At 48.8% G+C, this 24854-nt stretch overlaps 1 gene segment (V, D, J or C); it reads right to left on the reverse strand.

Annotated features, from left to right (window-relative positions):
• Nucleotides 1–368: 368 nt before the first annotated feature.
• Nucleotides 369–24330, reverse strand: LOC119960240. The segment is given in 6 exon segments: nt 369–817; nt 2786–3094; nt 3716–4024; nt 4234–4533; nt 23061–23151; nt 24257–24330. Coding segments are annotated over 5 exon segments (1329 nt in total).
• Nucleotides 24331–24854: the final 524 nt, after the last annotated feature.

Consider the following 24854-nt stretch of genomic DNA (forward strand, 5'->3'; position numbering starts at 1 on the left):
ATTTTGCTGAATCCTGGAATGAATGAGTTTTACTCTGTCTCTAACCCAGGGTGTATCTGAGCTGGGAGCTCTGGTTGTATCAGACTTGGGGCCGAGACCTGTAGAAATCCGGGTCTCATTGACCAGGGACTGGTTTAGCACAGGGCTAAATCGCTGGCTTTTAAAGCAGACCAAGACAAGCCAGCAGCACGGTTCAATTCCCATACCAGCCTTCCCGAACAGGCGCCGGAATGTGGCGCTGAGGGGCTTTTCACAATAACTTGACTGAAGCCTACTTGCGACAATAAGCGATTTTCATTTCATTTTCAGATCTAACATCAGTAAAGTGGAAACACCATTAATCAAGTGGCTGTATGTTTAAATCACAATTAGAGGAAAACGTTTTTATTATTTTTATTTTAGTTCGAAATATAACCAATAGATTCTCATTGACATGAATTAACGGTGTCCATCAGAGCGAGGGAAATGTTCACAAAACTGGGTTTACCGCTGGATTTATCAACCGTTCTGTTGATGATCTTCAAGGGGATGGCTTCATGTCCCACCACACAGGAGTAAGAAGCGCCGCTGGCCCACTCCTCCGCTGCAATGGATAACAGGCTGTACATGAAGAAGGAGCTATTGCCGTTCTCCGCCATCACCTCGGTGTTCTTGTAGTTCCCGGGATTCACCGGCTTGTCATTGACGGTCCACTTGACGAAGATCTCTCGGGGGGAGAAACCTCTCACTAAGCAGCCGAGGGAGACGAATCTCTGAGCGGAGACGTCTTCAGCCGGGGGCAGGAGGACAGAGACGGACGGTTCCCGTGGATTGGGATCTGCAGAAAATGTACAATAAATGTCAATAAAATGGGGAATTCCGGAGACAATGGAACCGCGGGTTAGATGTGAGAGAAATGTGTTTTGTGTTGGATTTTAAAGGTTTCCATTTTCCACTTTGGGATCTGTCCAGTTTCCCAGCTCGGAGCAGAGGTGGACACAATCCTTTTCCCTGAGAATTTACGGATATTGGATTCGAAAGTTTCAGAAAGTGTACAGCAGGGGAACAGGCCATTCGGCCCAACTATTCTGTGCTGGTGTCTAAACTCCAAACCAGGCTCCTCCCACCTTACCCCAAGAGGATTAGAAAACTGCCAATGTGACACCCTTATTCAAAAGGGAGGGTGTCAAAAACAGGTAACTATAGGCTAGGGACCTTAACATCTGTCAGTGGAAAACGGTTCGAGTCCATTATAACAGATCCAATAGCTGAGCATTTCGAAATACATAATATAATCAAACAGAGTCAGCACGGCTTCGTGAAGGGGAAATCATGCCTGAAAACTTTATTGCCCTTGTTCGAGGTGATAAGGAGAAGGCTGGAGAAGGGGGAATCAGTAGATGTAATATACATGAATTTCAAAATTGTGTTTAATAAATGAATGTACTATTCCCACGGCTGGAGATGACAAAAATATAAAGGCAAGTGGTGAGGTTACAGAAAATCTAGAGAGGGACAGAGGTGGCTTAAGTTACTGAGTAAAAACTTGGCAGATGGAACATAATGTAGGAAAATGTGAGTTTAGACACTTTGGTAGGAGGAGGAACATAACGGAATATTATTTAGATGGAGAAAGACTGCAGAAAGCTGAAGTAACGGGGGAATTGGGGGCCCTCGTGCAGAAACCACACAAAGCAAGTTCTGCAGGTAATATGGAGACAAATTGAATGTTGACATTTATTTCAAAGGGAATAGAATATAAACCTGGCTCAAACTATACAAAGTTAGACTAGTTAGACTAGTTAGACGACACCTGATATACTTTGAATAGTTTTCGTGCCCTTACCTAAGGAAGACAGATTGGTTTTGAAGGCAGTCCAGAGAAGGATCACGAGGGATGGAGGGATTTTCTTACAGGGAGAGGTTAAGTAGGCTGGGCCTGGACTGATTGGAGTTTAGAAGAATGAAGGCGGCCTAATTGAGACATGAAAGATTCTCAGGGAGCTTTGGAGTGTAGTCGCTGAGAGGTTGTTTCCCCTGTGGGAGCATCTCGGACCAGCGTGCAGGATCACATAGTCAATGTTCGCCCATTTCAGACAGAGATGAGAAGGAATTTCCTCTCTCAGAGCGTCGGGGAGCTGTAGAATTATTTAACCCAGGGTGCTGTAGATTCTGGGTTGTTCAGTATGTTCAAGGTCGAGAGAGACATATTTTCAACCAATGAGAGATATGGGATTGGATTTTGTTTATTGTCACGTGTACCGAGGTACAGTGAAAAGTATTTTTCTGCGAGCAGCTCAACAGATCATTAAGTACATGAAAAGAAAGGGAAATAAAATAAAATACATAACGGCAACATAAGGTACACAATGTAACTACTTAACACCGGCATCGGGTGAAGCATACAGAGGTGTAGTGTTAATGAGGTCAGTCCGTTAGGAGGTCGTTTAGGTGTCTGGTAACAGCGGGAGAAGGCGGGAAAGAGGAGTTGAAGGCCATCACATCAGATCAGTTATGATCTCATTGAAGGCTGTATCAGTGTTGTTGGGCTGAATGGCCTACGTCTGCTCCTAAGTCTTGTGGTCATTGCTCTAGCTCCGTCTAAACCCCATATCACTGCTTTTAATTCATTGTTCCTTCATCTACGTATCAATTTCCCCCTTAAGATCAACAGGCCCAAAATATTTATTCGTGGAATTACCAATCAGAATGGACCATAAATACACTGAATGCTAAATACTGACCGCTGCACTGACACTAGAAATAGACACAATGACTCACTTATTGCTTCAGTTTCACCGCTCACCTATTTTTTTGTGGATTGAAATTCTTAAAGGAGTTGGCAGGTCCTGATGGCTCACCACACAGTCAAACACAGCCCCACTCAGCCAGGCTTGTGTCGAGATGTTTAATTTGCTGACCACGCTCTCAGTATCTGCCCCAGGCTGGTCGGCAATCTCTGATTTCAGCGGCTTCTTCGCTTCACTCCAGGACACGTTGACTCCATAAGGAGCATCCGAAATGACGCAGGTTAAGGTGACAGTCGCGTCCAGTAAGACCTGTTCTATTGGTGGTGGCAGTATTGTTACTGAGGCGGTAGTGGAACCGGAAGGATCTGTGAATGAAAAAGTGGAAATCAACCCAAGTTTCAGCTTCAGAATCAGGACAGCAGGATTCAGCCTTCACTCACTCAATGGGAATAAATCAACTTCGAAACTTCTAATGATCGCCATTAATCTTCTGTACACCAGTTTTGTCACCTTAAACGATTCTCATTGTGAAATACAGTGAGCCCCAATGGCATTCTAATGAATGAGTATTTCAGCATTCCCAATACAAATATTCCAATCCTTATCTCGGAAACCTAATACGGAAGGCTGATTTATAAATAGGTTGAATGAACTTTCCAACACTTTACCTTGGAGCTGTTATCAATAAAGGTGTTCAGACACCCACTGCCTCTCAAATATAATCAGCTGTCTCAGGATAAAGCTGATATCAAGGCCACCTCACTCACTAAATGATTTCAAATTAGAGGCAAACATTTATTTCTCTGCTGATCAAATCCTGAATGGTGAGCAATCCTAATGTAGCTCTTACATCAGAATGAAACACAAACTACATGGCAGTAAATTAGAAGTTATTTTGTGCTTTGTACTGATTTTAATAAATACCTGATTTTGATTAATATCAGAGTGCAGGATGATTTATTGTTTCCTCTGTTTGTGTCTCTTACCAGATGCGGTGATGTTGTGACTTTGGGTGACCTCTTGATGAGTGACCTGGCAGGTATAGACGGCTTTGCTGAACCATTCCCCAGCAGAGACTGTCAGCCGACTGCTCGCCGAGAAGTTCCCATTTACTTCACAGGCGGAAGAGGTGACAATTCCTGAACCCATGGCTTGTCCATTCTTCAGCCACTTTACCGTGATTGAATTTGGCTTGAAGTCGTTAATTGAACAGACGATGGTTGCAAATTTCTGTCTTGTGATTTCTTCACTGGAACTCACGGTGATGAGCACATTTGGAGCATAAATTTTGGGACCTTCAAGAAACACAATGAGATATTTCTTGCAGAAGAAATTGATAAACAAAATGAGTTCATATACTTAAAAAAATGTTTGTGGTCAATAGACACTAAGCTGGATTTTCCAGGGATCAGGAATATGCAGAGTATTACAAATTAGTTATATCCAAGACCCTATATAAGGTAATCATAGGTTTTCTATTTCTCACAGGTTCCACAACACTTACATTCCATTCCAATGCTCTTGTCTGAGCCGCTGTGTCGAACCTCACAGCTGATTTTGCTGCATCCCCCCTCTGACTCGGTGATGGTTAACTGGCTGCTCAGGGTGTAGGTTCCCTTCTTGTTTTTTACTGACGTGTATTTCTTAACTCCTGTGGTGATCGGCTGCCCATCGTTCTTCCAGGTGAGGCTGGTGATTTCTGGGGAGTAGTCCATCGCCAAACAGCCGTAGGTCACGGAGCCGTCGATGTTGTGTTGCTGACAGGAGGAGACCAGACTGTAGAGAGTGGGCGGAGTCGGTGTCACTGGGGGAGAATGGCCCATTCAACAAGTTAGACTCTGGTATTTGTGATTTATAAGTAACCAAGCATTTCATAATTTGACTAGAACTATGATTTTATCCTAACATTTCCGATTAAATCCCACATCCACATTGAATCTTCTATCAGTTCTATCGTTCGGAATCACCTACTTTTTGTCCCTTCTTCAGAAACTCACCTCTTTCTCCGTCTCTATAAAAAAAATATTTTGATGTAATCTGAATGGTGTAACTTTCATTGGATTGAAAGAGAGGAGCAGAGCGTTTTCTCCATTATTTCAGCCACCATGTAATATAAAATGCAAATGAGGCCATAGTCCCGGAGACTGTTCTTTCCCTTTGAGAGCTGACTGTGGTGATTTAACCTGAGGGTTACCACACATCAGGCCAGGAGCAAGGTTGAGAATGGGGGTCTTCATGAATAACCTCAGCCGGTACAGCAATTGAACCCGCACTGTTGGGATCGCTCTTCGTGACGACCGTCCAGCTAACTGAGCTGTGTACGTCACAATCCAACTAACTGAGCTGTGTACGTCACAGTCCACCTAACTGAGCTGTGTACGTCACAATCCAGCTAATTGAGCTGTGTACGTCACAATCCAGCTAACTGAGCTATGTATGTCACAATCCAACTAACTGAGCTATGTACGTCACAATCCAGCTAACTGAGCTGTGTACGTCACAATCCAACTAACTGAGCTATGTACGTCACAATCCAGCTAACTGAGCTATGTATGTCACAAACCAGCTGACTGAGCTGTGTACGTCACAATCCAGCTAACTGAGCTGTGTACGTCACAATCCAGCTAACTGAGCTATGTACGTCACAAACCAGCTGACTGAGCTGTGTACGTCACAATCAATTTGTCTTACAAACGTTGTCTCTTCATTTGTATCTTTGCAGTTTTGGGAAATTCCCTTTGTTCAAACTGACTGATGCCCCCGCCTCTCTCCACCTCACTACCTCCACTCCCCAAACCAGAGAATAGTGGCTTTGCTTCAAAAACACCTTCTGAATGCACCTTTATATAATTACAATAAAACTCTACATTTGAGTAATTGCAACATTCACTAATTTTAGGATCATGCACATTGACAGCGGAGGAGGTCATTCAATCCGTGGAGTCTCCTCCCCCATTCAGTGAGAGCCTGCCTGTGTTGATTGTGCAGTTAATTTCACATTCCGCCTGTCACTGAGACCGGGCTGTCTGCAATCCCCCCCGCACCGCCCTGCGCTCTCTGTGTGTTCCCCCATCTCTCTGCGGTTCCCGCTGGATTGCGGCACCTTCCTCCTAGTCCCTTCACTATCGTTTAGCTCTCTGCTCTTTTCCACGGCTCTCTGCGCTTTCCTCCGCATCTCTGCACTTTCGGCTCTGAATTTTCTTCCTGCTCTTTGCGCTTTGCCCATGTGTGCTGCACTTTCCCCAGTTCTTTCGACTTTTCCCGGTTCCTGGCACTTTCCCCGGGCTTTTTGAACATTTCGCCAGCACCGTACGCTTTACCCCGATTCTTATGGCTTATCGCCCACTCTATGGACTTTCGTCCGGCTCTCTGCACTTGCGCCAGCTCTCTGCACCTTTCCTCGGCTCTCTGCTCCTTCCCCCGGCTCTCTGCGCCTCCCCCCGGTCCCCGGCTCTCTGCACTTCCCCCTGCTCTCGCTCCCTTCCCCCGGCTCTCTGCACTTTCCCCCGGCTCTCTCCTCCTTCCCCCGGTTCTCTGCTGCTTCCCCGGCTCTTGGCGCCTTCCCCAGGCTCTCTGCTCCTTCCCCCGGCTCTCTCCTCCTTCCCCCGACTCTCTGCTGCTTCCCCGGCTCTTGGCGCCTTCCCCGGCTCCCTGCACTTCCCCCGGCTCCTGCACTCCCACTCACCCCCCCCCCCCCGCCCCCCGCTCTCTGCACCTTTCCTGGCACTTTCCCCGGGCTTTTTGAACATTTCGCCAGCACCGTACGCTTTACCCCGATTCTTATGGCTTATCGCCCACTCTATGGACTTTCGTCCGGCTCTCTGCACTTGCGCCAGCTCTCTGCTCCTTCCCCCGACTCCCTGCTCCTCCCCCCGGCTCTCCGCACTTTCCCCAGGCTCTCTGCTCCTTCCCCCGACTCCCTGCTCCTCCCCACGGCTCTCCGCACTTTCCCCTGGCTCTCTGCTCCTTCCCCCTGGCTCTCTGCCCCTTCCCCCGGCTCTCGGCTCCTTCCCCCGGCTCTCTGCCCCTTCCCCCGGCTCTCTGCTCCTTCCCCCGGCTCTCGGCGCCTTCCCCCGGCTCCCTGCTCCTTCCCCCGGCTCTCGGCACTTTCCTACGGCTCTCGCCACTCCCGTGTTATGCAGCCACATTCGGGCGCCACTGGACATCAGTTTCGCTCCAGTTCTCTATTCCTCTCTCGCTGCAGATGCTCCCTTGCCCATTTCCTGAGCATCAGTGAGAGAGGATGAGTGAGTAACTGAGTGAGGGTAGGAGAGTGAGTGTGGGTGAGTGAGTAACTGAGTGAGGGTAGGAGAGTGAGTGCGGGTGAGTGAGTAACTGAGTGAGGGTAGGAGAGTGAGTGTGGGTGAGTGAGTAACTGAGGGTAGGAGAGTGAGTGTGGGTGAGTGAGTAACTGAGTGAGGGTAGGAGAGTGAGTGCGGATGAGTGAGTAACTGAGTGAGGGTAGAAGAGTGAGTGCGGGTGAGTGAGTAACTGAGTGAGGGTAGGAGAGCGAGTGCGGGTGAGTGAGTAACTGAGTGAGGGTAGGAGAGTGAGTGTGGGTGAGTGAGTAACTGAGTGAGGGTAGGAGAGTCAGTGCGGGTGAGTGAGTAACTGAGTGAGGGTAGGAGAGTGAGTGTGGGTGAGTGAGTAACTGAGTGAGGGTAGGAGAGTGAGTGTGGGTGAGTGAGTAACTGAGTGAGGGTAGGAGAGTGAGTGTGTGTGAGTGAGTTGGCTGATTGAGGATGTCTGAGTGTTGATGAGTGGCAGATCAGGGTGAATGACTGAGTGAGGGTAAATGTGTGAGGCTGTGTCACCGAGCACGAATGAGCCAGGATGGGCGAGGGAGAGTGAGTGAGAGGCAGGAATGAGTGCCGCTGGGTGAGTGAGGTTGTGTAGTTAGAGTCAATGAAGATGAGTGAGCGAGGGTGGGTGAGTCAGGGGGTCGGTGAGTGAGTGAGTTTGGGTGAGTCAGGGGGTCGACTGCTGGTGAGTGAATGTAGTGGGTGAATGAATGAGGGGGAGTCAGTGACCGTGGGCGAGTGAGGGTGAATGAGTGAGGATGAATGAAGGAGGATGTATGAGTGAGTGCGGGTCAGTGAGGATGTAAGTGTGGCTCAGTGAGTGAGGTGCGTCATTGAGAATTAGTGGGTGTGCGAGGATGAGTGAGGATGAGTGAGTGGCAGAGAATGAGTGTGGGTGGTGCGCGAGGGTGGGTGTGTGATGGTGGTTGAGTGAGTCAGGGTGAGTGAGGGGATGGGTGTGGGTAAATGAGGGTGTGTGAGGATGGGTGGGTGAGTGAGGGTGAGTGATAGTGGGTGACAGAGTGTGGGTGCGTCTGGTGAGGGTGTCTCAATAAGGGTGTATGAGGGAATGTTAATGAGTGAGGGTGCGTGAGTGAGGAAGGGTAAGTATCTGTGAGTGAAGGTGTCTGAAAGAGGGCGGGTGCGAGTCTTTGTGAGGGTGAATGAGTGAGGCTGGATGAGTAAGTATGAATGAGTCATTGTGGATGTGTGAGGGAAGATTCGAAAGCGATGGTGGGTTGGAGGGTGAGTGAGTGAGTGTGGGGGAGTTAGGGTGGGTGGTGGTATTTGAGTGAGGGGAGAGTGAATGTATCAGTGAGGGTGGGTTAAAGATTGAGGGTGCGTGAGGGTGGGTGTGTGAGTGTGGGTGAGTGAATAAGCGTGCATGAGGGTGGGTGGGTTAGGGTGTGTGAGGGTGGGTGAGTGAGGGTGTGTGAGGGTAGGGGAGTGAGGGTGTGTGAGGGTAGGGGAGTGAGGGTGTGTGAGGGTGGGTGAGTGAGGGTGGGTGAGTGAGGGTGTGTCAGGGAGGGTGGGTGAGTGAGGGTGAGTGAGTGACCGTGGGTGTGAGGGTGTGTGTGAGCGTCGTTAAGGAAAGGTTTGTCATTGAGGATGGGTGAGTGAGGGTGAACGAGTTAGGTTGGGCCTGAAAGGGTGAGTCAATCAGGGCGAGTGGTGGTGAATGAGGATGGGTGACTGTGTGTGTGAGGGTGAGGAAGTGAAAGTGTGTCAGAGTGGGTGGGTGAGTGAGAGTGTGTCAGGGAGGGTGGGTGAGTGAGAGTGTGTCAGGGAGGGTGGGTGAGTGAGAGTGTGTCAGGAAGGGTTGGTGAGTGAGTGTGTCAGGGAGGGTGGGTGAGTGCGGGTCTGTCAGGGAGGATGGGTGAGTGAGTGTGTGTCAGGGAGGGAGGGTCAGTGAGTGTGTGTCAGGGAGGGTGGGTGAGTGAAAGTGTGTCAGGGAGGGTGGGTGAGTGAGACTGTGCCAGGGAGAGTGGGTGAGTGTGTGTGTCAGGGAGGGTGGATGACTGAGAGTGTGTCAGGGAGGGTGGGCGAGTGAGAGTGTGTCAGGGAGGGTGGATGAGTGTGAGTGTGTCAGGGAGGGTGGGTGAGTGAGAGTGAGTCAGGGAGGGTGGGTGAGTGAGAGTGTGTCAGTGAGTGTTAGTCAGGGAGGGTGGGTGAGTGAGAGTTTCAGGGAGGGTGGATGAGTGTGTGTGTGTCAGGGATGGGGTGGGTGTGTGAGATTGTGTCAGGAGAGTGGGTGAGCGAAAGTGTGTCAGGGAGGGTATGTGAGTGAGTGTGTGTCAGGGAGGGTGTGTGAGTGAGTGTGTGTCAGGGAGGGTGGGTGATTGAGAGTGTGTCAGGGAGGGTGTGTGAGTTAGTGTCTGTCAGGGTGGATGGGGTGATGAGTGGGTGTAAGGGAAGGTGGGTCAGTGAGTGTGTGTCAGGGAGGGTGGATGAGTGAGAGTGTGTCAGGGAGGGTGGGTGAGTGAGAGTGTGTCAGGGAGGGTGGGTGAGTGAGAGTGTGTCAGGGAGGGTAGGTGAGTGAGAATGTGTCAGGGAGGGTGGAAGAGTGAGAATGTGTCAGGGAGGGTGGGTGTGTGAGAGTGTGTCAGGGAGTGTGGGTGAGTGAGAGTGTGTCAGGGAGGGTGGGTGAGTGAGAGTGTGTCAGGGAGGGTGGGTGAGTGAGAGTGTGTCAGGGAGTGTGGGTGAGTGAGAGTGTGTCAGGGAGTGTGGGTGAGTGAGAGTGTGTCAGGGAGGGTGGGTGAGAGAGTGTTTGTCAGGGTGGGTGGGTGAGTGAGAGTGTGTCAGGGAGGGTGGGTGAGAGAGTGAGTGAGGGAGGGTGGGTGAGTGAGAGTGTATCAGGGAGGGTGGTGAGTGAGAGTTTGTCAGGGAGGGTGGGTGAGAGAGTGAGTGAGGGAGGGTGGGTGAGTGAGAGTGTGTCAGGGAGGGTGGGTGAGTGTGTGAGTGTGACAGGGGGGCTGGGTGAGTGAGAGTGTGTCGGGGAGGGTGGGTGAGAGAGTGTATCAGGGAGGGTGGTGAGTGAGAGTTTTTCAGGGAGGGTGGGTGAGAGAGTGAGTGAGGAAGGGTGGGTGAGTGAGAGTGTGTCAGGGAGTGTGGGTGAGTGACAGTGTGTCAGGGAGGGTGGGTGAGTGAGAGTGTGTCAGGGAGGGTAGGTGAGAGAGTGTTTGTCAGGGTGGGTGGGTGAGTGAGAGTGTGTCAGGGAGGGTGGGTGAGTGAGAGTGTGTCAGGGAGGGTGGGTGAGTGTGTGAGTGTGTCAGGGAGGGTGGGTGTGTGAGAGTGTGTCAGGGAGGGTGGGTGAGTGAGAGTGTGTCAGGGAGGGTGGGTGAGTGAGAGTGTGTCAGGGAGGGTGGGTGAGTCTGTGTGTGTCAGGGAGGGTGGGTGAGTGCGAGTGTGTCACGGAGGGTGGGTGAGTCTGTGTGTGTCAGGGAGGGTGGGTGAGTGAGAGTGTGTCAGGAAGGGTGGTGAGTGAGAGTGTGTCAGTGAGGGTGGGTGAGAGAGAGTGTGTCAGGGAGGGAGGGTGAGTGTGTGTGTGCCAGGGAGGATGGATGAGTGAGAGTGTGTCAGGGCGGGTGGGTGAATGAGTGTCTGTCAGGGAGGGTGGGGGAGAGTGTGTGTCAGAGAGGGAGGGTGAGTGAGAGAGTGTCAGGGAGGGTGGGTGAGTGAGTGTGTGTCAGGGAGGGAGGGTCAGTGAGTGTGTGTCAGGGAGGGTGGGTGAGTGAAAGTGTGTCAGGGAGGGTGGGTGAGTGAGACTGTGCCAGGGAGAGTGGGTGAGTGTGTGTGTCAGGGAGGGTGGATGACTGAGAGTGTGTCAGGGAGGGTGGGCGAGTGAGAGTGTGTCAGGGAGGGTGGATGAGTGTGAGTGTGTCAGGGAGGGTGGGTGAGTGAGAGTGAGTCAGGGAGGGTGGGTGAGTGAGAGTGTGTCAGTGAGTGTTAGTCAGGGAGGGTGGGTGAGTGAGAGTTTCAGGGAGGGTGGATGAGTGTGTGTGTGTCAGGGATGGGGTGGGTGTGTGAGATTGTGTCAGGAGAGTGGGTGAGCGAAAGTGTGTCAGGGAGGGTATGTGAGTGAGTGTGTGTCAGGGAGGGTGTGTGAGTGAGTGTGTGTCTGGGAGGGTGGGTGATTGAGAGTGTGTCAGGGAGGGTGTGTGAGTTAGTGTCTGTCAGGGTGGATGGGGGTGATGAGTGGGTGTAAGGGAAGGTGGGTCAGTGAGTGTGTGTCAGGGAGCGTGGATGAGTGAGAGTGTGTCAGGGAGGGTGGGTGAGTGAGAGTGTGTCAGGGAGGGTGGGTGAGTGAGAGTGTGTCAGGGAGGGTGGGTGAGTGAGAATGTGTCAGGGAGGGTGGAAGAGTGAGAATGTGTCAGGGAGGGTGGGTGTGTGAGAGTGTGTCAGGGAGTGTGGTGAAGTGAGAGTGTGTCAGGGAGGTGGGTGAGTGAGAGTGTGTCAGGGAGGGTGGGTGAGTGAGAGTGTGTCAGGGAGTGTGGGTGAGTGAGAGTGTGTCAGGGAGTGTGGGTGAGTGAGAGTGTGTCAGGGAGGGTGGGTGAGAGAGTGTTGTCAGGGTGGGTGGGTGAGTGAGAGTGTGTCAGGGAGGGTGGGTGAGAGAGTGAGTGAGGGAGGGTGGGTGAGTGAGAGTGTATCAGGGAGGGTGGTGAGTGAGAGTTTGTCAGGGAGGGTGGGTGAGAGAGTGTTTGTCAGGGTGGGTGGGTGAGTGAGAGTGTGTCAGGGAGGGTGGGTGAGAGAGTGAGTGAGGGAGGGTGGGGTGAGTGAGAGTGTATCAGGGAGGGTGGTGAGTGAGAGTTTGTCAGGGAGGGTGGGTGAGAGAGTGAGTGAGGGAGGGTGGGTGAGTGAGAGTGTGTCAGGGAGGGTGGGTGAGTGTGTGAGTGTGTCAGGGAGGCTGGGTGAGTGAGAGTATGTCGGGGAGGGTGGGTGAGAGAGTGTATCAGGGAGGGTGGTGAGTGAGAGTTTGTCAGGGAGGGTGGGTGAGAGAGTGAGTGAGGAAGGGTGGGTGAGTGAGAGTGTGTCAGGGAGTGTGGGTGAGTGACAGTGTGTCAGGGAGGGTGGGTGAGTGAGAGTGTGTCAGGGAGGGTAGGTGAGAGAGTGTTTGTCAGGGTGGGTGGGTGAGTGAGAGTGTGTCAGGGAGGGTGGGTGAGTGAGAGTGTGTCAGGGAGGGTGGGTAAGTGTGTGAGTGTGTCAGGGAGGGTGGGTGTGTGAGAGTGTGTCAGGGAGGGTGGGTGAGTGAGAGTGTGTCAGGGAGGGTGGGTGAGTGAGAGTGTGTCAGGGAGGGGGGGGTGAGTCTGTGTGTGTCAGGGAGGGTGGGTGAGTGCGAGTGTGTTACGGAGGGTGGGTGAGTCTGTGTGTGTCAGGGAGGGTGGGTGAGTGAGAGTGTGTCAGGAAGGGTGGTGAGTGAGAGTGTGTCAGTGAGGGTGGGTGAGAGAGAGTGTGTCAGGGAGGGAGGGTGAGTGTGTGTGTGCCAGGGAGGATGGATGAGTGAGAGTGTGTCAGGGCGGGTGGGTGAGTGAGTGTCTGTCAGGGAGGGGGGGGGGAGAGTGTGTGTCAGAGAGGGAGGGTGAGTGAGAGAGTGTCAGGGAGGGTGGGTGAGTGAGTGTGTGTCAGGGAGGGAGGGTCAGTGAGTGTGTGTCAGGGAGGGTGGGTGAGTGAAAGTGTGTCAGGGAGGGTGGGTGAGTGAGACTGTGCCAGGGAGAGTGGGTGAGTGTGTGTGTCAGGGAGGGTGGATGACTGAGAGTGTGTCAGGGAGGGTGGGCGAGTGAGAGTGTGTCAGGGAGGGTGGGTGAGTGTGAGTGTGTCAGGGAGGGTGGGTGAGTGAGAGTGAGTCAGGGAGGGTGGGTGAGTGAGAGTGTGTCAGTGAGTGTTAGTCAGGGAGGGTGGGTGAGTGAGAGTTTCAGGGAGGGTGGATGAGTGTGTGTGTGTCAGGGATGGGGTGGGTGTGTGAGATTGTGTCAGGAGAGTGGGTGAGCGAAAGTGTGTCAGGGAGGGTATGTGAGTGAGTGTGTGTCAGGGAGGGTGTGTGAGTGAGTGTGTGTCTGGGAGGGTGGGTGATTGAGAGTGTGTCAGGGAGGGTGTGTGAGTTAGTGTCTGTCAGGGTGGATGGGGGTGATGAGTGGGTGTAAGGGAAGGTGGGTCAGTGAGTGTGTGTCAGGGAGCGTGGATGAGTGAGAGTGTGTCAGGGAGGGTGGGTGAGTGAGAGTGTGTCAGGGAGGGTGGGTGAGTGAGAGTGTGTCAGGGAGGGTGGGTGAGTGAGAATGTGTCAGGGAGGGTGGAAGAGTGAGAATGTGTCAGGGAGGGTGGGTGTGTGAGAGTGTGTCAGGGAGTGTGGGTGAGTGAGAGTGTGTCAGGGAGGGTGGGTGAGTGAGAGTGTGTCAGGGAGGGTGGGTGAGTGAGAGTGTGTCAGGGAGGGTGGGTGAGTGAGAGTGTGTCAGGGAGGGTGGTGAGTGAGAGTGTGTCAGGGAGGGTGGGTGAGTGAGAGTGTGTCAGGGAGGGTGGGTGAGTGAGAGTGTGTCAGGGAGGGTGGGTGAGTGAGAGTGTGTCAGGGAGGGTGGGTGAGTGAGAGTGTGTCAGGGAGGGTGGGTGAGTGAGAGTGTGTCAGGGAGGGTGGGTGAGTGAGAGTGTGTCAGGGAGGGTGGGTGAGTGAGAGTGTGTCAGGGAGGGTGGGTGAGTGAGAGTGTGTCAGGGAGGGTGGGTGAGTGAGAGTGTGTCAGGGAGGGTGGGTGAGTGAGAGTGTGTCAGGGAGGGTGGGTGAGTGAGAGTGTGTCAGGGAGGGTGGGTGAGTAGAGTGTGTCAGGGAGGGTGGGTGAGTGAGAGTGTGTCAGGGAGGGTGGGTGAGTGAGAGTGTGTCAGGGAGGGTGGGTGAGTGAGAGTGTGTCAGGGAGGGTAGGTGAGTGAGAGTGTTTGTCAGGGTGGGTGGGTGAGTGAGAGTGTGTCAGGGAGGGTGGGTGAGTGAGAGTGTGTCAGGGAGGGTGGGTGAGTGTGTGAGTGTGTCAGGGAGGGTGGGTGTGTGAGAGTGTGTCAGGGAGGGTGGGTGAGTGAGAGTGTGTCAGGGAGGGTGGGTGAGTGAGAGTGTGTCAGGGAGGGGGGGTGGGGTGAGTCTGTGTGTGTCAGGGAGGGTGGGTGAGTGCGAGTGTGTTACGGAGGGTGGGTGAGTCTGTGTGTGTCAGGGAGGGTGGGTGAGTGAGAGTGTGTCAGGAAGGGTGGTGAGTGAGAGTGTGTCAGTGAGGGTGGGTGAGAGAGAGTGTGTCAGGGAGGGAGGGTGAGTGTGTGTGTGCCAGGGAGGATGGATGAGTGAGAGTGTGTCAGGGCGGGTGGGTGAATGAGTGTCTGTCAGGGAGGGTGGGGGAGTGAGAGTGTGTCAGAGAGGGAGGGTGAGTGAGAGAGTGTCAGGGAGGGTGGGTGAGTGAGTGTGTGTCAGGGAGGGTGGGGTTGAGTGTGTGTCAGAGAGGGAGGGTGAATGTGTGTGTGTCAGGGAGGATGGATGAGTGACAGTGTATCAGGGAGGGTGGGTGGGTGAGAGTGTGTCAGGGTTGGTGGGTGAGAGAGAGTGTGTCAGGGAGGGAGGGTGAGTGTGTGTGTGCCAGGGAGGATGGGTGATTGAGGGTGGGTGAGTGAGAGTGGATCAGGGAGGTGTGTCAGGGAGGGTGGATGAGTGAGAGTGTGTCGGGGAGGGTGGGTGAGAGAGTGTGTCAGGGCGGGTGGGTGACTGAGAGTGTGTCAGGGAGGGTGGGTGAGTGACAGTGCGTCTGGGTGGGTGAGTGTGTGTGTCAGGGAGGGTGGATGAGTGAGAGTGTGTCGGGGAGGGTGGGTGAGAGAGTGTGTCAGTGAGGGAGGGTGAGTGAGTGTGTGTCAGGGCGGGTGGGTGAGTGAGAGTGTGTCAGGGAGGGTGGGTGAGTGAGAGTGTGTCAGGGAGGGTGGGTGAGTGAGAGTGTGTCAGGGAGGGTGGGTGAGTGAGGGTGGGTGAGTGAGAGTGCGTCAGTGAGGGTGGGTGAGTGAGAGTGTGTCAGCGAGTGTGGGTGAGTGAGAGTGTGTCAGGGAGGGTGGGTGAGTGTGAGTGTGTCAGGGAGGGTGGGTCAGTGAGTGTGTGTCACCGAGGGAGGGTGAGTGAGAGTGTGTCAGGGAGAGTGAGTGAGTGAGAGTGTGTCAGGGAGTGTGTGTGAGTGAGAGTGTGTCAGGGAGGGTGGGGGAGTGAGAGTGTGTCAGGGAGGGTGGGTGAGTGAGAGTGTGTCAGGGAGGGTGGGTGAGTGAGAGTGTGTCAGGGAGGGTGTCTGTGTGAGAGTGTGTCGTGGCGGGTGGTTGAGTGAGAGTGTGTCAGGGAGGGTGGTTGAGTGAGAGTGTGTCAGGGAGGGTGGTTGAGTGAGAGTGTGTCGGGGAGGGTGGTTGAGTGAGGGTAAGTGAGTAAGGGTGAGTGTGATTGTGGGTGTGAGGGTGGGTGTGAGGGTTGTTAAGGAAATATGTATTATTGAGGTTAGGTGAATGAGGGTGAATGAGTGATGGTGAGTGAGTGAGTGAAGACTGGTGAGTGAGGGCGAGTGAGCGTGGATGAGTGAGTGGCCGCGATGGTCCTTCCCAGGTGCTCCCAGCCCATTAGGACGATGTTCCTCTGGATAAGTTTCCTCTCAGGCTCAGCTTCCTATTGCCTGTTGTCCACAGCCGAGCTGGGGGCTCTTCCATTCGGCTCCACCACCTCCACCACCTCCTCTTCCTCTCCATCTATCCTGTCCTGATTCTCCACATTGATCAGCTTTCAGTAACACGGGCTGTGCACAGTCAGACAGCAGTGTAGATCACTGGGCAGCTGCTTTAATACTTTCAGTAACACCGGCTGTGTACAGTCAGACAGCAGTGTAGATCACTGGGCAGCTGCTTTAATACTTTCAGTAACACCGGCTTTGTACAGTCAGACAGCAGTGTAGATCACTGGGCAGCTGCTTTAATACTGTCAGTAACACCGGCTGTGTACAGTCAGACAGCAGTGTAGATTACTGGGCAGCTGCTTTAATACTGTCAGTAACACCGGCTGTGTACAGTCAGACAGCAGTGTAGATCACTGGGCAGCAGCTTTAATACTTTCAGTAACACCGGCTGTGTACAGTCAGACAGCAGTGTAGATCACTGGGCAGCTGCTTTAATGCCGATGTAATTTCATTTTGTACAAAACAATTCGGAACTTCAACAATGAACATTCCTGCAATTTAAGAGATTTTCATTTTACAAATGGCAATTTCGGGCCGTAAAATTGCTGTTATATTTTGTCAAAGTGTTTTCTTCATTTTTGTGCTGTAGGAGTCTCTGGCTGGGCCAGCATTTATTTCCCATCCCTCAGTGTCCTTGAGAAGATGGTGGTGAGCTTCATTCTTCAACCACTGCAGTCCATGTGGTGTTTGGGAGGCAGCTCCAGAATTTTGAATCATGGATAGTGAAGGAACAATGTGATATTTGGAGATCACGATGGTGAGAGGCTGAATGGAGAAATTCCAGTTGGTGATGTTCCCATGTGTCTGCTGTCCTTGTCCAGATGGTAGCTGTTGTGAGTTGGAAGCTGCTGTCGAAGGAGCCATGACGAGTTCCTGCAGAGCATGTTGTAGGTGTTACACACTGCTGCCAGTGTTCCTCAGTGGTGGAGGGAGGGAGTGGTTGTCGATGGTGTGCCAATCACTTTGTCCTGGATGATGTTGAGTTTTTGAGTGTCGTTGGAGCTGTATTCATTCAGACAAGTGGAGAGTATTCCATCACACTCCTGAACCGTGCCTTGCAGATGGTGATATGGAGATGCCGGCGTTGGACTGGGGTGAGCACAGTAAGAAGTCTCACTCAGGTGACTCACCTGATGAAGGAGCTGCACTCCGAAAGCTAGGGATTCCAAACAAACCTGTTGGACTTTAACCTGGTGTTGCAGATGGTGGACAGGCTTTGGGGTGTCAGGAGGTGTTTTTGTTGCAGAATTCCGAGTCTCTGACCTCTTGTCACAGCCACGCAGTGTATATGGCGAGTCCAGTTCAGTTTCTGGTCAATGGTCAGCAGGAGATTCAGCGATGGTAATTCCATTGAATGGCATTGGGGTGATCGTTCGATCTTCGCTTGTTTGAGATGTCCATTGCGTGCACTTGTCTGGTGTGAATGTTCCTTTCCCCTTGTCAGCCCACGCCTGGATATAGTCCAGATCTTGCTGCATTTAGCAATGGACTGCTTCAGTAATTACGGAGTCGTGAATGGTGCTGAACATCGTTCAATGATCAGCCAAAATCCCCATTTCTGACTTTTGGAAGGTCATTGCTGAAGCAGCTAAAGATGGCGGGGCCGACACTGAGGAACCCCTGCAGTGATGTCCTGGAACTGAGATGATTGATCTCCAACAATCGAAACCGTCTTCCTTTCCGCTCGGTATGACTCAAACCAGCGGGGAATTTCCCCCCGATTCCCATAAACTTCAGTTTTGTTCGGGGTCCTTAATGCAACACTGGTTCAAATGTTGCCTTGATGTCACGAACAGTCACACTCAGCTGTCTGTGCGTTCTTGTGTGTGTATCCCTGTGTGCGTGTTCCTAGGTGTTCATGTGTGTGTGTGTGAGCGTGTGTCTGTCCCTGTGTGTGTGTCCCTCTGTATCCCCGTGTGCGTGTTACTGTGTGTCTGTGAGTGTGTGTATCTGTTCCTGTTTATGTGCTGCTGTGTGTGTGATGAGTGTGTGTGTGCTCCTGAGTATGTGTGTGTGAACATATGTGTGTGTTCCTGTGTGCCCCTATGTGTGTGTTCCTGTGTGTGAGAGAGACAGAGTACGTGTATGTATGTGAGATAGGTGTTAGAGGGAGAATAAAATAATTTGCAAGGGAGAATTTCTGTGTGAGTGTGTGTGAGGGGATGTGTGTGAGAGAGATTTTGTGTGTGAGTGAGGGAGGCAATGTGTGTGTGTGTGTAATGGGAAGATTGTGTGCGTGAGTTCGAGATTGTGTGTGTATGTGAGTGTGTGTGAGAGATTAGAGAGCATGTGGGTGTGTACCTCAGACAGTGAGAGAGAGACCACGTGTGTCAGAGAGAGACAGAATGTGTGGGCACGTTTGTGTGTTTCTGAGAACATGTGATAGAGTATGCCAAAGAACATAGAACATAGAACATAGAACGATACAGCGCAGTACAGGCCCTTCGGCCCACGATGTTGCACCGACATGGGAAGTCAAAAACTAAAGGCCATCTAACCTACACTATGCCATTATCATCCATATTCTTATCCAATAAACTTTTAAATGCCCTCAACATGTCTGTGTTTGAGTGAAAGAAAGTGTGTTCACGAGGTATGTATGTACCAGTGTGTGTCAGAGAGAGAAATAAGTGCTTGTGTGAGTATGTATGTGTTTGTGTATGAGAGTGTGCATGTGCGAAAGAGAGAGATTGTGAGTGAGAGAGACACGTGACACAATGTGCATGAGAGCGAGCAGGTGAGAGAATGTATGTGTGTGACAGGGTGCGTGTTTGTGTCTGTGGAAGTGTGTGTGAGAGAAAGGGAGAGAGATAGTATGTTTGAGATTATGTGTGTGAAAGAAGGAATGATTATGTTTGAAGAGCGATTATGGATGTGAGACTGTGTGTGGGAGGGAGAGATCTGTGTGTCTGAGACAGTGTGTCTGCCATAGAGAGGGAGTGTGTGAGAGAAAGAATGTGCGGACGAGAGAGTGTGTGTGTCAGAGAGAGAGAGAATATGTGAGAGTGTGAGATACTGCATGCCTGAAAGAGAGAAATAGATTGTTTGTCAACAGAGAGAGAGAATGAGACAGTGTCCATGAGAGAGAGAGAGGGTATGTGCCAGGGTGCACGTTTGAGAGAGCGTGTGAGCGAGAGAGTGAGAGAGTAATAATGTGTTGGTGAGTTTGTGTGCGTCTGAGATATTGTATATGTATATAAGAGGGAATGTGTGTGAGAGAGAGTCTGAAAGAAAAAAATGCTACGTTTTCATTTTGAATTTGTGATTTTCATTTGAAGAGCGATTATGCATGTATGTGAGGGAGAGAGGCGGTCTGTGTGTTTGAGAGTGGGTGTGAGAGTGAGGCAAGGTGTATCAGAGATTTGGTGAAGGAGAGTGCGTGTGAGATAGAGCGTGTGTGAGTGAGAGCGCGTGTGAGTGAATGTGTGTGTGAGAGATCATCACAGTGTGTCTGAGAGTGAGATCGTGAGTGTGTGATTGCGTGTGAGGCACAGTGTGTATGTTTGAAAGAAGTATTGTGATTATGTGCGTGAGATAATTAGTTTATGTGAGTATGTAAGAGAAATAGCGAATGAGAGAGCGAGAGTGTGTATGTGTTTGTGATAATGCATGGGTGCACCAAAACCTGCAAGTTCCCCTCCAAGACACTCACCATCCTGATTTGGAAATATACTGCCAATCCTTCACTGTGGCCGAGTCAAAATCTGGACCTCCCTCCCGAGCAATATTGCAGATATACCTCCGCCACATGGACTGCAGCTATTCAAGGATACTTCGCATCAAAACTTTCCCAAGGACCCTTAGGGATATATAATAATATCTAGCCTCGCCAGCGCCTCCAGAATCCTAGGATAGGATTAAAAATCAAATGCAAAGGGATTTCTCCGCTGCACTGACGCATTAAATAGATCAAGGACTGCCATAGCACGGAATGTAACCCAATAAATCGCTCTCTGGATTGCCGAATCAAAAATTCCCAAGACCGATATATCACTGCTTAAAAATCAACCAAATCTCCTTCTCCAGCCTGTCTGGCGTTGCTGAATTCTTTCTGACTGTCACAATCTGGGTTTGGAATCCCCTTTCTGAGTCGCCTAGTCAAACATCAAGTATAATTTCCACATTCCACACAGATACAAGTTTTATTGAAGAGATTGATCAAATTGCACTCCCTGAAATACTGGAAAATGAAGCAGAAGATTTACAACCAGTCAGGAAGATTCCTGGTCCCAGCACAGTGACCGCACGCACAGAGACTGAACAGACACAAATGACAACAATAGAGTTCCAGCAGATAGATCTGTTCAATCTGTCAGTTTCATGAAACTGTTTGATTCTAATTTATCAATGGTCAACTTCCGACAACAATAATTTAGTGACTTATTTGAAATTAAACTGACATTAATTTCAAAACTGTATTCGGTTTTTAACTATTTTTCCCTGTCTATCTCAAAACTCGATAATTGGGCAAAAAGTAGTTTTGCTGAAAATGAGCAGGTTAAATATTACAGATTCAGGGTAGATTAATGACGGAACAGAGACTCAGTGACAGGGCAATAATTAAACAAACCAGGAAACATTTACATTACCCACTGATATGATCGAAAAACACAATTAAATGTAATCAGAAAAAGAATCAGGGCAAAAGAATGTAATCAGAAAAATAATTGAGCTGCACACAGCAGTATAATGAAATGTATGGTTTCCTAAATTAATTTTAGATATTATTAAAATTCTCTAAAACATTTGAGATATTGCACGCCAGTATACAACTCAATTGTAGGAGATCATTTATGTTGAATTAATTCTCACTGATATTGTACTGTAAGTTATTGTTAATTGTCAGCTAATTCTTTATTCGATTATCTGTACTATGATAATAAATATAATAAAAATAGCATTCAATAATCCCCAAATTGTTTTTACCCAGAGCGTTATGAAATAATTGGGGTTTAATTAAAACAACCTGACAATCAAATAATGTTGAACAGTAAACTCCAAATTACTCGATGGAAACATCTGAACATTTAATTGACCATATTCACATTTCTTTAAACTCCAATTGCTCTATTCGACCTACAAATGTGTAAAATATGCGCCTTTCTGGAAACATTGATAAATCATAAACTCCATCTATTCTCAGAAAGTAATGAATATAACGAGAACAGCTCAGTAATATTTATTCAAATCATTTGCAAAACTCACCCATTATGAACAAGTGGAGTGGATAATTTGTTGTTGAATTTAGCATTTAATAAAATTTAAGCCGAAAGCTAAGATATAATCATTCTTACTTTCCTATCATCTGTTCTTCCTATAATTCTATCGTGTGTAGAGCACAGCTATGGGAGACAGGATGTCATTATAAAATGCAAAGGTACTGTTAAACTTTTGTAACTAAATAAATACATCGGTTTGACATTCAAGCTTTTACTTTTCAATCTCTTGCCATATGCAATCTGAACTTTCCTATAATACAAATAAAATCATGGGAACAATTCATTGATTGGCACCGACTTCCACATCTCAGAAAACTGTTTCAGGTTAGATTAGTGATAATTCCCTCGCTATCCAACTACGCATTACAGTGAAGGTATAATATGGTAGCAGCGCCACAGAAATAATAGAATAACTGGAACTACAGAGTATTTCCAGCCTCGAAACCTGTCCGGTCATGTTAACCTCGTGCGGAACACAGCAGGATTGTGAAAGGTGATTAATGATGAATTATATTAATCTAAAATAACCCTTGGTTAATATAGAGTTGTATCACCGCATTGCAATTGTTTGAATTATATAAATGTTACTATGTTCTGCATGGGCGTTTCGGTCATTATTTCGTTTAATCTGGAAGCATCAGTTAAAATTACAAAATGCATCAATATATCTTTATTCGATTATTTTCTTAAGCTTGGCTGTTTTCTCCCGACAATCGCCTTTCAAGCATTTTCAAACGCCGAGACTGTTTGCATTCAACCAGAAAACGTGCAACCGCTCAGTGTCACCGAGTTTAAACAATGCAGAAACAATGCAGAAACGCTGAACCGTTTGACAGATCTGAATCATTTAAAGTCACCCAGATACACAATCTCCTCAGCAGAACAAAACACTAAATCACATCAATGAAACCCGTTTATGGAGAAGCAACTCAACTCTACATCGAACAGGATCAAACTTAACATTGCAAGAAAATATCAATATCCAGCAAACCAGCCCATCGCCAAATGTTGAATTATTAAACTAAACAGAAAACTGGACTAAGAGCAATAGCATTGCGAGGAGCTGGAATATTAACAACAAATAAATATTGAAACTTTACCACATTTTTTCATATTGAGTCATTTTTCAAACACATTTAAATGCTTTTAATGTTTGCAGTTGATGGTAAAAGCTGCAACCATCAGATGCCACCGAGATTAAACTTTGCACAAACGGCAAACTGATTGCAGCAACAACTTGTGCTCGGAAAGGATTGTCGTAAAACGTGCCTTAGTTTAATCTGCAATTTTCACTTTTTTCACGATGCACTAACAGCCTCCCTGTTCTCTGCCGATAATCCTGCGACAAGCAGTTTCAAACACGTAGACTCTTTGCATTCAATCACAAAACGTGTAACCGCTCAGTGTCACCGGGTTGAAACAATACAGACACACCAAACCGTTTCACAAACTTTCCTACACAAAGTCACCCAAAAACATTCCTCAGCAGGAAAACACCAAATCACATCACTGAAGGAGTGAAACATCATGGAGAAGCAGCTCAATTCTACAAACCTTCCAAAAGAATCAAATGTAACATTGCAAGAACATCTCAATTTAGAATGCACCAAACCCTCATGTCATCAAATGAATGAACAGGTAAACTAAACAGAAAACTTGAATAATACCATCAGCACTTTCAGTAAGCAGAACATGTTCAATAAGATAATACAGAAACTTTAGCACATTTAGTCAATATTGGGATCGATCTCATACACTTGTGCGGAAGACGGTACAAGCTGCAGACATTGGATAGAACCGAGATTAAACATCGTAAAAACAGCCGTTTTGTATTTAAAGTAACCCAGCCACACAGTATCCTCAGCAAATAAACATCAGATCAGAGCAAACAGGGACTGAATCCCTCAGCAGCATCTTTCTGTCAAGAAACCGAGGGATTCTATACCCCCTTTCAACAGAATCAAATGAAACATTGCAACAACATCTCAATACACGATCCACCAAAACACATTTCAGTGAACGAATGGATTTTGAAAATACAGAAAAATATAAAACAAATACTCAAGTAAAACAGTTGGTAAATGACGGAATGGTTCTTACCTGCAGTCACCGTCACCATGGTGCCTTGTCCCCAGTAGTCTAGATAGTCACAGTGTCACATTCCCTGGGCTGCTCCATACAATAACCGCATCTGCACAAAATAGACAGAAATCCACCATTATTTTAAACATTCACAAACCAACGGCAAAGAGAATTCACGATTAATTTTCAGGAAATTATATTAATATTTGTGGATACCGTTCTCTCTTCATAAATGACCGAATGTTTTACATTTCACAGACATGGAAATGTTACTGAAAACACCAACTGTGACTAAATAACGACCACCAAATTTCCACATTAATTCTGATTATTTTGTCAGTGCTGGAATCAAATAACACTTCACTGTAAATAAAGTTGGATTGTAAAAGCGAGCACTGAGCCAGCCTCAGCTAATTAGTGCTGAGGGGCTTTTTGTATTGATAGTAACTGCTGTGCCCCAGGTATCACAGTGAGACACAGCGTGTCAAATACTGTGGCAGACTGTTAACTGTAAAATACAGAGATTTAATTTCACTGCTTTCCCAAAAAACTAACTCTCTCTCTTCCAAGAGCGAATGGGTGAATTATTTCAGCTTGTCCGTGTCATTAAATTTATAAAGAAAATCGGAACACTTTTAAACCCTCTGGGAAGATTTAGCGAGTCGGTCAACAGTGATAAAGTGGAAGATTTTTATACCTTTTTGCAAACTAATATTACTTCCAAACGTTGTTTTATTTAAAACTCATTTACTTTAACGTTCGTGCTGTGACGCTGATCACCAATTTGAACAAACTCTATCACTGAGGTTTTTGTATGAGGATGTCGCTGTGCACAGCACTGTGACCCACTGTAGTCACAGTGACAGACACCCGCACAAAAACTGCACTCACTCTCTGTACAGTCTTACCGCTCAATATTCACTTCAAATACACGTTTACTTCTGATCTAATTTACAATTTATACAGCAGTTTATCAAATCCAATGTAAATACACTTTCTCCAAGTATCAGAAATAATAAAACGATGATTATATTCAAGTCTGTATTTGCTGAAACTGTGAACAGTAAATATAAACAGGCAAAAGCTCATCCTATTATGTCGATTGGTTTGTTCGGTTTTACTGTTTAATTTTCTCTGTGTTAGTTATGTAAGAAGCAGCTTGTGTTTAGATTCTGACCACTGACATTAATATTACATTTGGATAAAGTACTGACCTTCAGGTTAAGGTGCAAGTTGCTGAATTCCACCTCGAGCTGTTCTTGTGCGGGTCCAGCCCTGGTTCCTCTCGCTGTGGTCTCTTGCACAGTAATAGATGGCGGTGTCTTCGGTCTTCAGGTTCGTCATGGCCAAAGAGAAGATGTTGTTTGAAGTGTCTTTGGACGCAGTGAATCGATCTTTAATGGCTGGGGCGTAGTTGCTGTTGGATGAACTATAGTACCGAAGCAGCCACTCCAGCCCCTGTCCGGGAACTTGGCGGACCCAGTGCATGGCATAGCCGCTAAGATCGAAGCCGCTGGTTTTACAGGTCAGTCTCAGGGAGCCTCCGGGACTCCCCGTCTCTGCCTCTGGCTGAGTCAACACAACATCCGACTGGACACCTGTAAAAATATATCAAAAAGCCCGAGGATTAATGCTGGAGAAATGATTGGTGACTCTGGAACATTCCAGAGAGAGACTAACACTGAGACAGTAACAGTGAGAGACTTGGACAATAAAAACTACTCACGGCATAAGAAAGTCAGCAACAGACTGAGAGAAATGGCCCACCTCATCCTTCTGGTCATTTGGGGGAAATGGTTGTGTCAGGAACTC

Source organism: Scyliorhinus canicula, unplaced genomic scaffold (assembly GCF_902713615.1).
Source record: "Scyliorhinus canicula unplaced genomic scaffold, sScyCan1.1, whole genome shotgun sequence".
NCBI lineage: Eukaryota > Metazoa > Chordata > Chondrichthyes > Carcharhiniformes > Scyliorhinidae > Scyliorhinus > Scyliorhinus canicula.